This window comes from Brassica oleracea, chromosome C9 (genome assembly GCF_000695525.1).
Source record: "Brassica oleracea var. oleracea cultivar TO1000 chromosome C9, BOL, whole genome shotgun sequence".
Classification (NCBI taxonomy): Eukaryota; Viridiplantae; Streptophyta; class Magnoliopsida; order Brassicales; family Brassicaceae; genus Brassica; species Brassica oleracea.
In genome coordinates, this window is record NC_027756.1 from 47,236,271 (window position 1) to 47,248,489 (window position 12,219).

The window sequence follows — 12,219 nt, forward strand, 5'->3', positions numbered from 1 at the left end:
ACATTTTGCATAATGATCTTGCTCCTATTCTTGAGTGTGAGTCACTATAAATGATGCAATTGAAACCCATTTTCTTCACATTAGACCATCTCTCTCACCAAGCCAAATGATTGAGATCAAATATCCTTTTGCAAGAATTCACATTGTGTGTGTTGAAATGAATGTGAGGGTTGGCTAAAGAACTTGTTGATTGATGAGTAAATGACTTGTGTTGAGGCATAAGAGTCTTGATAGGCCTTGAGAAGCTAGAGTGTACTAAGAGAATTGCTCATGCTATTTGCTATGTTTCTCTTAGGATGTTAGGTTGAAGGCTAGAAAGTGTATCTTTTGGTAATAAGCTCTCATCTTTATATCCCTCCTTCTTGAGTTTTTGAAAAGTTTACTTGAGGACAAGTAAATGACTAGTGTGGGGGAGTTGATATCTCATGATTTTTATAAGTTTTAGATTCATATTTTAGCTTATTATGATCATTTTAGGTTGCATTTAGGTCTTTGTGTTGTATTTGCATACTCATTTGCATATCATAGGGGTTGGAATGCTTATTTGGAAGTTTGGGGCGAAATTCAAGGGCTAAGCTGCACACTATAGAAGTCTGGGGTCAAATATGAAGTTATCCAAAGTTCAGGGACCAAGGTTGCAGTTTCAGAATATTCCCTTGGGTTAGATTGCACAATCAAAAGTCTATGGGTCAATTCGTGAGGTCATTTCTGCACATTCCAAAGTATTGGGCCGATTTGTAAAGAACCAGAAGTTCAGGGACCTGTTTTGCAAATAGGGAAGAATTGGCCATTGTTGCTCTTCGATGAGGTTTACTTCGATCCGCGACGATGACGGAGCTGAGCCGTGAGGAAAGCTGGTCGCTCTGGAGCCGGCATCGCGAGTTGCAGACCATGGCGGAGGAGAAGACGATGGCTTAGTGATGGGTTCGTGGTGGTCCGAGCACGATCTCGTCTTTGGAGAAGGAGCCTCGCCAGAACAGAGCACGACAAGACCATGAGCCTGAGCTTGGCCAAGACGAAGAAGTGCCACGACGGCTAGGTGAGGGCTGTTGCTTGGCCGCTCGCTCTATATCACCTCCCTGTTTGATATCGACATGATACAGCGGTCAAAGGTAACCGCTGCGAGCTTGGTAGCGGCTTCCTGGAGCGGGAGAAAGAACCCGCTCGCGGTCGAGATTTTGAGCTATTGACCGGTTTAATCCGGTTTGACCCGGTTTAATTCAACTAAACCAGGACGAGTTTAGACCTCTTATAAATAGTTTTAGCTTCCAAAACCCTAGTTTTATCTCATTTTTCTCTCAAGACTTTGTCTAAACTTGTAAAAGCTTGAATCTTTCTATAATCTAAGGAAGTACTTTATCTTATAATTGTGTTTCTCTTGCTCATTAACATGATTAGCCATAGCTCTGAACAAACTTTCTGTAATAGCCAGTGAGACCCAAAAAATCCTCGCAACTCCTGGACCGACTTTGGATTATGCCATTGTTTCATTGCTATCACTTTTTGGGGATCAGTTGAAACACCCTTGCTTGTAATCACATGTCCCAGATACTCCACTTTCTCTTGTGCAAACGCACACTTCTTCCTGTTCGCAAACAGACGCTGCTCCACGAAAATATCCAAAACAGCTCCAAATGCTTCACGTGATCCTCCACTGTTTTGCTGTAAATGAGGATATCATCAAAAAATACCAGCACAAACCTCCGCAAATATTGTCTGAAAAGATCATTCATCAAGGCTTGGAATGTGGCCGGAGCATTAGTGAGACCGAAAGGCATCACTAAAAACTCAAAATGACCAGCATGCGTACGAAATGCAGTCTTCGCAATATCTTCTTATTGCATTCGTATCTGATGATACCCAGCCCGCAAATCCAACTTTGAAAAAATCTTAGCTCCATGTAATTCATCCAACAGTTGATCAATCATCGGGATTGGGTACTTGTTTGGAACTGTAGCACGGTTCAATGCACGATAATCCACACAGAATCGATGTGAATTATCTTTCTTCTTAACCAACAGAACCGGACTTGAATACGGACTCTGGCTCAGTCTTATCAACCCTTCCTCTAACATCCCTTTAACCATTCTCTCCATCACTTCCTTGTGTGCGTGAGGATACTTGTAAGGTCTCACATTTATCGGTTTTGAGCTATCCAACAACACAATTGCATGTTCCCGACCTCTGACTGGAGGCAACCCTACCGGTTTCTGAAATACCCCGGCATAGTGCTGCAACGTCTGAGCAATAGGTAGTGGTAACTCCTTCACTGTCTCACTCCTTTCCTCCAACGATCGTACCTCCATCTCAACTCCTTTGTGACACACCGTGTTATCTGCTGTGAATGATTTAAGAGATACGGTCTGAGCATGAAGCGTTGGATCACCTCTTAAAATCACTGGTGCTCCCTCATAGACAAAAGACCATTCATTCTGTTCCCAATCCACCATACATTTGCCCAACGTTCTCAACCATTCCACTCCAAGGATAACGTCAACATTACCCAACTCCAAAACCACAAAATCTGCTTCAAAAGACATAGACGGTAACCCCACAGTCACCTTCTGACACACTCTTGTCCCCTGAACTGAGATTCCCATTCCAAGCAAGACACGCAGATTCGTATTCTCCGTAACCTTAAGCTTGGTCTTCTGAACTGTCAAAGGTGAGATGAAATTATGAGTCGCACCGCTATCTATCATGACCACCACTGAATTCTTCTTTATCGCCCCCTTCAGTTTAGTTGTAGTGGAACATGACTGTCCCAAGAATGAACTCAAAGAAAGTGCCATCGTCGAAGCTTCAGTATCCTCTGTTTCTTCCTCTACTTCAACTAGAGATTGATCCATTATCTTCATCTCCATTCCATTTACGACTGTCAAAACCTGGAGCATACGGTTGGGACACAAATGCTGCCTTGACTACTTATCATCACAGGTGAAGCACATTCCCAAACGCTTTTTCTCTGCTATCTGAGCTTCAGTCAATCGTAATTGCGGTCTCTGTCCTCCTGTCTCAGTCTGCTTCGCCTGCGTCGGCTTGAAAGTCCATCCTGAGCTACTCTTTCTAGAGGAAAAAGATTTGATAGACGTTTTTTTTGAATCGTCTTTCCTCTCTGCTTGTCGCTCTCTACACACCACCTTATATAAAACACTGTCTTCCATCTGACATGTTGTTGAAATCATTTCATCCAAGTCAACTGGTTTGCACATCGTTACAACTTCTCTCATTTCAGGTTTTAACCCATTCATGAATATCCCTTCGAGCTGCGTATCTGTCAGACCAGTCACCAATGTTGATAGATCTTCGAAGGCATGGATATACTGAGCTGCAGTACCAGTCTCTTTAACCGCAAAGAATGGCTGACTAGGGTCCCTAAACTTCTCCTTACTGAATCGCGCTATCAGTTTGTGTTTAAACTCCATCCAGCTTCTGAAACCTCTTCGATGTGATTCACTGTTAAACCAGCTGAGTACATCTCCTGCTAAACTTACTGAGACCACGTCCAATTTAGCTCGGTCATCATAACCACCAATCCTTAAAAAACGTTCTGCAAGAGCTAGCCATCCATACGCATCACAACCATCATACACAGGTCATTCCACTCGTTTCAACATCCTCTCACGGTTACCAACAATCGAGGTTCGATCTACCGCATCCTCATTCCTAGAACTACGGCCAGGTTCCCAGTTTGCGTTATGTACCTGATAGTTAGGATGACGATACGGTGGAGGTGATTCATCGGGAACGTCGATCGCTTTTAGAGAGCTTCTTCTCCAACCGCGCACACATCTTCTCGAAACACGCTTCAATCCTTGATTCAATCGAAGCTTCGATTCGCGATTCCATCTCCTTCGCGTTTTTCTCCAGTTCAAAAAAAGATTCGGTGAACCGCCGATTCGTCTCGATCTGTACCGTCGACTGATCTCGTAACGTCGCCGCAAGTAAATCCAAGGTCACCGGAGGATCCGCCTGACCGTCGCCGGTGTCCTTCGTCCTCTTCGTCATCGTCGCGATGGTTCTCGATCCAGAGCGTTCACTCGCACCAATTTGTTAGAACTATGATTTTTATTGATTAAGATCCACCCAACCGCCCCTCTTAGACTTCACAAGCCGAAGTGCTAAGCCAGTTACAATCCTCCTCAATCAAGGGCAAGCCCAAGACTCTCTAACTGACAGTTATCCTCTCTCACTTGGGTCCCTTTATATCCCAAGGCCCAAATACAATCTCCTTATTCTCTAGTACTCGTAACAGGATAAATCCACGTCATCAAACTCTAACGGCCAACACTCTGTTCTTCCTCCTCTCCTCTGTTCTCCCTTTCTCTTCTCTTCCTCACATACACTCTCTGTAGCATATCACTCTAGCGATGTGCAGCCATGTGCGTAGATATAGAGGAGACCCCGTGGAAGCTCATCAGGCAGTGCTTGAAGTCTCTGGCAATTGTTTAAATTGAGTATGTTCAACCTGGCGAGTCCTTTGATGCTCGCGGGGATGAACTCAAAATTATTACCACTCAAATCAAGTTCTGATAGACTCCATAAGTCACCAATACTGTTAGGAATCTCTGTCATGTTCATGTTGCTTAGACACAGAACTCTCAAGTCATCAAAACTTGATAAGCAAGGACATAGAGAATGTAAACCTTCTGAAACATAGAAGCTATCCCCAATTGCTAAAACTTGAAGACGGGTAAGTAGCGCAATTGACCGTGGTGCTCGTCTTATCGCTGTTCTTCTAGCTTGAAGCACCTTGAGGGCTATCATATTACCAATGTTTTCAGGCAGTTCTTTAATACCGGTCCCTTCTAAATCAAGCCACCTCAAGCATCTCATTGTCTGGCATATTTCTGGTGGAAAGCTCTCAAGTACAGAACAGCCAGAGAGGTTGAGCCTTTCAAGTGATCTTAGCTCAGAAATGCTTACCGGGAGAGACTTCAGTCTTTCATTTCCTGAAATATCCAATTTCGATTAGGTATTTACAACGAGAGAGATTCATCTTCTTCAATTTCCCAACAGGCTGCAATTTTTTTTTTACATGAAATGGTTATAGTCCAATAACAAAAGTAGCAAGGATCTGCAGTTACTATGGAGAATTTACCTGGACTCCGTTCCAAAGTTTTTGGAGATGGCTATTACTCATACAAAATTCAACAAGAAACTCCGGATGAAATCTTGAAGGCATAGACTTTAAAGGGTATCCATCCCAGCGTAGAGAACGAAGCTTGCGTGGGAGATAACTTAGGCCATCAGGTAGATGCATTCTGGTCTCTCCATTATATGCAAGGTCATAGAAGTTGAGAAGCTTGAGATTAGACAATCCCTCGAAAGCTCTCCAAACATTCTGCATAGAAACTCTCCTTGTAAAATGCCTAACTCCATATCTGTTATAGACTTCCTTCACATTCTCTATGAAGCAATGAGCTTGGAATCGACATGAGAGTCCACTGTATAAGTATTTAGCAATCGTAGTTTTCCCAACTCCACCCATTCCCCAAATCCCTACCATTCGAACATCTTCGTCCTCTATAGACATCATAGACTGCAGAAAGTCCATATGGGAACTCATTCCAATCAACCCTTTTGAATCATCCAATGAAGTGAAAACCAGTTTATCAGAAATGTCTTTAACGATCTTCTTAATCAGCTTTGACTCATCCCTCCTATACCATACAAATTTTCATCATTGTATTAACTTTCAAATACACCAATGAGAGATTGCAAAACAAAACAAAAAACCTAAACAAACTTACCAATTCCGAGAATCTTCACCAGAAATAGCAGCTAGTATCGTCAAAGCTTCTTTCCATTTCTTCACCTTCTTCTTGTCACTGTGACTCTCAACATCCTCACCGAAGCTGCCACTCTGTCTTCTCACATCTGAAGGATCAACCTCGTAGAAAATGGGTATGATAGTCTGTTCAAATGCGTCTTTACATTCCATGATCTTCAAGAGCTCGTCCAAGCACCAGCTTGAGGCGGCGTAGTTCCTAGAGACCACGACAATGGCGAACCTGGAGCATTTGATCACGTCTACAAGCTCTGGGGAGATTGACTTGCCTCTCTCGAGATCCAAATCGTCTCTGAACGCATTGATCCCCATCCGATCAAGCTCGCAGAATAGATGGCTCACGAATGTTTTACGCACATCTTCTCCTCTAAAACTCACGAAGAAGAAGAAGAAGAAGGTGAAGAATGACAAGGAAGATAAGCCATGGATTCTCTGTCCAAGCTTCTACCACAGAAAGTCGTCAAGTTTTCTCTCCTCCTTGCTACAATAGAGTGCACAGGTTTCTATTATCACCATGAAAATGATATTCAGACGTTAGAAGTCAAAGGTTCCAACTTTCTAACCACACGTGGTAGAGTCAGAGTCAAAAGTCAAAGCTTTTTGTCCTCACTGCTATGGCAAAGTAAAGGCCTAAACAATAAAGTATCATCATCCAGTGATTCTCTGAATCTGGAACCTTGATCTGAAGCTAAGATTAAGTGCACCTTCAAGATGAGCTGAAACCTCAGGTACCACATGTCAGCTCTTCCACAAACATGCTTATATCCTTGCCCTACAAAACGAGCACGCAAACTAGGCCCTGAAGAAACCAATGCTATAGTAAGCGCTGAGATCGATTCATCAGAATCAAGATTTGCATCTGCCTTGTCCACTAAAGGAGCTCCACGAATGCATCTACCTATAGACTATCGATTCAAGATTCCAAGTTTAGATACAAATATCACACATGTATGGTGTTTGGAAGAAGAGACACTACCTCCCGGCAATACAGACAAGGAGTGTAAACAGTTTTTGCACAGTGCTCTTCGACGTAATGGAGAAGACCTCTTGTTTGATCAACCCATGATAGCCCTCTGGGTGGTGGTCTACACGGTATACAAATCCAACATAGTTTCAAAACTTGGCAAGCAACATCTTTTGAAATATCTCTTGAAAAAGTAATGAACATTTTTGTTACCTACAAGTGAGGCGTACCCAGTGTGAACAACAAAGGAGATATCAGCGTTTCCGTACTCGTCCAGGTAAACTCGAGCAAGCCATCCTCCAGCTGAGACTGAGTGTCCAATCAAAGACAATCCTTTTGACCTGTAAGTGACGTATTTCAAGGTTACCGGAATTCACAACTGAAACTAGCAGCTAAGTCTGATAATAATAAGACCACAAAGCAACAAGTTTTATCTATCTTATCGACAAACAAAAATCCAATGAGTCCGAAAATCATTGTACACTATGAGACTTCTTACGGTAACTCAATCAAGAACAAGACGAGGGCGTAGAGTGAGTGCCACGCCAGTAGACTGGATCAACCAAACCGGCTGCATTTCAAAACCAACAGCTGCAGTAACATCGTACTCATCCAAAGTTACCTCCAGCTTCCTGTAGTCTCCTGAATTGCCCCTAAATCCTAAAATAGTCTCAGAATTTGATCCAATGATAATATAAAAAAAAAAAAAAAACAAGGGTTTATTGACGTCGCCGGAGGAAGAGGGAGACGATGGTGACGTGGCGTCGGAGAAACTGGGACTCAGCCTGAGCGACGGAACAATCGCCGAGGCCATCGTTTTGTTCAGTGAATGTGAGAGAGAGAGAGAGAGAGAGCTGGAGCTTCTGAAGTCGTTAATATATTTACAGAATCACCCCGGTAATTTTGATATTTATCAATTTAAGTACAAAACTCTTGAAAGGTTTCTAGATTGAGGAAGCAGCTTTCTCTCTCTCTCTCTCTCTCTCTCTCTCTTTTTCTTAACATTTACACCCAAAAAAAGCTCTCTCTCTTTCCTCTTTTGGGGGGTTTAAGACGCAGACAGAAGAACAGTGAGAAAAACACTTTTATGTTATCGTCGAATCCAATTGAAACAAAAAAAAAAAAAAGATGGGTTCTTTAACTCAAGCGTGCTCTTCCTCTTCTCTGGCGAAGAGTGTGTTCTCCTTGGCTTCATCACCTTTTATCTTCACGAGCAGGCGCAAATTCAGAGCATCCACCTCCGCGTCGTCGGCGTCTAATTCAGCTTGTCTCGATGTAAAGGAAGTGAGAAGCACTGATTTGGTGGACTTGGAGTATGCCGACCTTAACCTCAAGTACAAGATATCTGAAGTATCCTCCTTTCATCTCTCTTTATCTTCATTCTCTCTTTCTTCTTTTCTTCTGCTTACATTTTTTTGTTTGCAGGAAGTGGGTCATGTAAGAATCAGACAGCATGTTAACCCTCTCAGTTCCTCTTTCTCTGTAAGTTTATGTTGGTGGTGTTGCTAAGCTTTATGACATCTTTTCTTTTCTGTATTGATGTGGCAAACAGTGTGACTGATTTACAATGTTTGTATATCTGATATAGACGCCAGCTCCAGTTCCTGCTTGGGAGGAAGTGTATAAGGATCCATCGCTACCTCTTATGGTTGATATTGGAAGTGGTATCTTGTGAGCTTTACTTAAGACTTGTGGGAGCTTTTGATAGATTATGTTCTTTTAAGTTGAGTTTATATTTCACACTGGGAGACTTTTGGTAGAAAAGTTGGAATCTTTCATCTCTTTCCATGGCATTTCAAATATCTCTCCTCTATATTGTTTCTGGTTGTAACGTCTCTTTCGTGCTTGAAATGTGTTTTAACTTGTAAATACCAAAACTTTCCCTCCGCCTTGTGAAATGGTTTTATGATTTGTATGACAGGTAGTGGCAGATTCCTCCTGTGGCTAGCCAAGAAGAATGCTGATTCAGGCAACTACTTGGGGTTGGAGATACGCCAGAAAGTATGCTTCTTTGAGCTCCTTTTGACTGTTTCCAATTCACTTGACCATTCATCTGCTTTTTTTTTTTTTTTGCTTAATGTATTTTCGGTTTCTTTGCAGCTGGTCAAGCGTGCTAACTTTTGGGTTAACGAGCTGGGACTTTCTAACGCGTAATCTCTTGCATTCCACAAAAATCTTAGAAAACATCTTTTTAGCATTTTGAATACTCTGTTGATTTAACTTCTTTGATATATATATATATATATCTCTTGTGGATGTGTTTCAGACACTTCATTTTTGCAAATGCCATGGTTTCATTTGATCATCTTATATCAAGCTACCGTGGACCGTTGGAGTTTGTCTCAATCTTGGTAAAGTGTGAAAAGCTGTGAACATCTACAAGCCTGTATCTATCATGTGCTGATCCAAGTTCTTGTTTTGATGTTTTAATTAAACGCAGTGTCCGGACCCACATTTCAAGAAACGCCATCACAAGAGACGTGTTGTGCAAAAGCCTTTGGTAGATTCCATTCTGAAAAACCTAAAACCCGGTGGAAAGGTAAAGTCTTTGCTTAGTCAAGTTTCCGCACTTTCAAAAGCTTCGTTTACCTTCCAATGGCTACCGGTTTGTTTCATAGGTTAGAGTTAGACTACTAATTAACGAATCATTGCAACAGATATTTGTGCAGTCAGATGTGCTCGACGTAGCTCAGGACATGAGAGATCAGTTAGACGAGGAAGCAAAGGTTCTTGAACATGTGGACACAGTCGATACAGAGGAAGGTTGGTTAAGGGAAAACCCAATGGGTATACGAACTGAACGAGAGATTCACGCTGAACTCGAAGGTGCAAGGATCTACAGAAGACTATATCAGAAGAAGATATTGATTGGTAGTCTTCAATAAACCATCAACGTGTAATAGAGAAAAGCTAGAGCTTCAAAATTCACATGTTTTTGAGCAGTTTGATTTATTTTACAGAAACGCCCCATAAGTTTCAGCTTTTATCACAATTTTAAGTAGTACAATATAAGAAATATGTAGTGGATTATGCGAGTGAATTTTGACTAGACAGTCTAGAATCAGATCCTATCATAATATAAAATTCTTGGATTTTTATTTCTTTCTTCATGTGTAAGATTTAAAATATTCATAATCGGTCGGTCTTCAGACAAAACAACAACAAAATGGCATATACTTAGGTCAGTGTAATTAATATACATTATCTTGAAGAATTTTGTGAAAAAAATAAGTAAAAGGAAACGCGTTGCGTGGAAACTACGGCTCGTTCTTGATCAGCAGCATCTCAAGCGTTTCCTCTGCTTCTTTGGTACGCAAATCTTCAATCTTTGTCTTTTGTTTCTGGTTTCTTACTATACTATAGGGTTTGTGTGTTAAGCATCTTTTCAGTCTTGTGAATATGAGAATCCTTAAGCTGTTTTACAGTTTCTTATGTCCATGTTTATTGCTCTTATTCTCTTATCATTTTCTTTATCTTATGAACATGCATGCATGTCTATCGATTTGTCTTCACTATCTAACGTCAAGGTGTGTTCATATTTTGTTTACAGTGGTCGACTAGTCTGAGGTCTAAGTTTGAAAAAGAAAATGGGGGAGGATCAGCGTAATCACAGTGACAAAGGATTCTTCCACCACTTAGCAGGATATGCAAGTGGACGCTACCGACCTCACGGTCATCATGGTTATAATAATCACGGTCATCATGGTTATGGAGTTCCTTATGCATATCCTGCTCCTCCTCCTCCGTATGGTTATCCACCTGTTGCTTATCCTCCACATGGTGGTTATCCTCCACCCGGTTATCCACCTCACGGTTATCCCGGTCAGTCTCACTCTAGTATTTTCAATCTCATTTACATTCTTCCTCTTACAAATGTCACCACATTTAGCTAGGTTTTCAAGTTATTTTGTGTTTGCTTTTTTTTTGTTACAGTATGTATTGTTTCTGCCAAAGATCATAACGCAGAATAGTGAACATCTTTATATTTGGAAAATATTAGTAGTTTTTTTATTGTAAACGCAAACGCAGATACGTTTGGAATTATAGAGACCTTTAGGCATGATGTTGATGAGGAAAACCAAATAAATGTTACAGGACACCACCACCACGGAGGTATAGGAGGGATGATAGCGGGTGTGGCAGCTGCAGCAGTTGGTTCTCACCACCATGGACACTATGGTCACCATCACGGTCACGGCTATGGGTACGGGTATTACAAACACGGTAAGTTCAAGCACGGAAAATTCGGGAAACGCTGGAAGCATGGCATGTTTGGGAAGCACAAGGGAAAATTCTTCAAGAAATGGAAGTGATTTGTTTCCTGAAAAAGATATAATCCAATTCAGAGACCATACATTATCATTATGTAACAACAATAAATAATTAAGTCTCTGAAAATGTTACATATTTATTGTGAGCTTTATAAGAGGCTAGAATGTCATAATCTTTCTTTCTTGGTTTGGTATTGTCAAGCTTTTCTTTTGTTTTACATTGTCATGTATAAAGTTTGTTTCATTTGGTAGTCGGATACAAAAATCCACTTGTTTGAAAACGATCTTTTATTACTGATTGAGAATCTTCAATAAACCACTCATTTTCTTCTTCTTTCCTTTTCTTTTGGAGTTAAGTGTGATTAAGATCGGTCACGTTAATACTTATCCACTTTTGTTTAGTGGGTAAAATGTTTCTTGGTTTGGCTTAAGGTATATATATAAGAACAATAAATGAAAGGTTTTTTTGCAAAATTGACTCAAAACTCAAAGTCAAACCTAAAACTAATTCATGATTTTTTTTGGATTTTTCTTTTGTCCTATTCACTTCACAAGTTCATATTATTCACGAAAATGCCATTAGTTTTTTTTTCCTTTTTTTCGAAAATGATATTTTTACTCTCTCATCCTCATCATCTTCAAGTATTTACAAGATTGTCATTACAATCAATACACCAACCACCATGAGCAACCAATTTGAAGCTCTTAATGCACCTCAAATCGATTTACACTCTCTCTTTCTCATTTGTTATGAACTAAAAACAACATCTCTTTCACTTTGCCTCCATATTCATTCAAAAAACTCAAGCTTTTGATTCAATTTTTTTTTATGGTTGATAGAGCCATTCAAGCATACTATTCTTGGTGGGTTACTTTCGTTTGAGGTTTTGTGTGGTTGGAGAAGACTCTGTGTGCTAAGGAAGTCATCTCACTAGTTTAAGGTATGAAATTAAAAAAATTTCCACATCTGTTCGCGTAGAAGACTTACCCGTAAGTAGTCTGGCTGTAGAAGACTTACGGGTAAGTCTTCTGGTCAAACGGACGACTTACTTGTAAGTCGTTATCTTTGTTTGCTAAAAAAAATCTAGAGAATACCCTAGATGACTTAGTTTAGATAAACGGGTTAGTTTTGTATTTGACCGAATTGTGTCAGATATTTGACTTTTCCTGGATAAGTCGTCTCCGAGAAAACA

At 40.8% G+C, this 12,219-nt stretch overlaps 3 protein-coding genes across 8 annotated transcripts; 2 read left to right on the top strand and 1 right to left on the bottom strand.

Moving 5' to 3' along the window:
* Positions 1 to 4,807: 4,807 nt before the first annotated feature.
* Positions 4,808 to 7,664, bottom strand: LOC106319345 (disease resistance protein TAO1-like). 4 transcript variants are annotated; one of them, XM_013757638.1, is made up of 8 exons: positions 7,483 to 7,664; positions 7,255 to 7,397; positions 6,969 to 7,096; positions 6,768 to 6,876; positions 6,496 to 6,696; positions 5,754 to 6,421; positions 5,102 to 5,663; positions 4,822 to 5,020 (listed from the first exon to the last, which is right to left on the bottom strand). In XM_013757638.1, exons 6-8 carry the CDS (start codon positions 6,101 to 6,103, stop codon positions 4,946 to 4,948), a joined length of 987 nt encoding a protein of 328 aa, XP_013613092.1. In that variant the 5' UTR covers positions 6,104 to 6,421; positions 6,496 to 6,696; positions 6,768 to 6,876; positions 6,969 to 7,096; positions 7,255 to 7,397; positions 7,483 to 7,664; the 3' UTR covers positions 4,822 to 4,945. The 4 variants fall into 4 exon arrangements, with proteins under 4 accessions (XP_013613094.1, XP_013613092.1, XP_013613091.1 ...); XM_013757637.1 differs by having other exon boundaries at positions 7,255 to 7,415; XM_013757640.1 differs by having other exon boundaries at positions 4,808 to 4,952; positions 7,255 to 7,664.
* A 131-nt stretch (positions 7,665 to 7,795) lies between these two features.
* On the top strand, positions 7,796 to 9,853 carry LOC106319346 (tRNA (guanine-N(7)-)-methyltransferase). Its single transcript, XM_013757641.1, has 8 exons — positions 7,796 to 8,105; positions 8,181 to 8,237; positions 8,344 to 8,419; positions 8,677 to 8,756; positions 8,856 to 8,905; positions 9,022 to 9,106; positions 9,196 to 9,294; positions 9,413 to 9,853. Exons 1-8 carry the CDS (start codon positions 7,884 to 7,886, stop codon positions 9,638 to 9,640), a joined length of 897 nt encoding a protein of 298 aa, XP_013613095.1. The 5' UTR covers positions 7,796 to 7,883; the 3' UTR covers positions 9,641 to 9,853.
* Positions 9,854 to 9,932: 79 nt separating this feature from the next.
* Positions 9,933 to 11,278, top strand: LOC106316245 (spore coat protein YeeK). 3 transcript variants are annotated; one of them, XM_013754118.1, is made up of 3 exons: positions 9,933 to 10,064; positions 10,306 to 10,577; positions 10,851 to 11,277. In XM_013754118.1, the coding sequence occupies exons 2-3, from the start codon at positions 10,343 to 10,345 to the stop codon at positions 11,066 to 11,068; spliced, it is 453 nt and encodes a 150-aa protein (XP_013609572.1). In that variant the 5' UTR covers positions 9,933 to 10,064; positions 10,306 to 10,342; the 3' UTR covers positions 11,069 to 11,277. The 3 variants fall into 3 exon arrangements, with proteins under 3 accessions (XP_013609572.1, XP_013609574.1, XP_013609573.1); XM_013754120.1 differs by lacking the exon at positions 9,933 to 10,064 and adding an exon at positions 10,068 to 10,119; XM_013754119.1 differs by lacking the exon at positions 9,933 to 10,064 and adding an exon at positions 10,115 to 10,194 and having other exon boundaries at positions 10,851 to 11,278.
* The last annotated feature ends 941 nt before the right edge of the window (positions 11,279 to 12,219 follow it).

Excerpts from the sequence above, each read along its gene's own strand:
- LOC106319345 (XM_013757638.1), bottom strand. The coding sequence starts at position 6,103 with ATGGGGATCAATGCGTTCAGAGACGATTTGGATCTCGAGAGAGGCAAG. Across the intron at positions 5,664-5,753 it reads GGTGAAGATTCTCGGAATTG|GAGGGATGAGTCAAAGCTGA; the intron begins GTAAGTTTGTTT and ends TGTATGGTATAG. Across the intron at positions 5,021-5,101 it reads AACTTTGGAACGGAGTCCAG|CCTGTTGGGAAATTGAAGAA; the intron begins GTAAATTCTCCA and ends AAAAAATTGCAG.
- LOC106316245 (XM_013754118.1), top strand. The coding sequence starts at position 10,343 with ATGGGGGAGGATCAGCGTAATCACAGTGACAAAGGATTCTTCCACCAC. Across the intron at positions 10,578-10,850 it reads TCCACCTCACGGTTATCCCG|GACACCACCACCACGGAGGT; the intron begins GTCAGTCTCACT and ends TAAATGTTACAG.
- LOC106319346 (XM_013757641.1), top strand. The coding sequence starts at position 7,884 with ATGGGTTCTTTAACTCAAGCGTGCTCTTCCTCTTCTCTGGCGAAGAGT. Across the intron at positions 8,238-8,343 it reads CTCTCAGTTCCTCTTTCTCT|ACGCCAGCTCCAGTTCCTGC; the intron begins GTAAGTTTATGT and ends TATCTGATATAG. Across the intron at positions 9,107-9,195 it reads TGGAGTTTGTCTCAATCTTG|TGTCCGGACCCACATTTCAA; the intron begins GTAAAGTGTGAA and ends AATTAAACGCAG.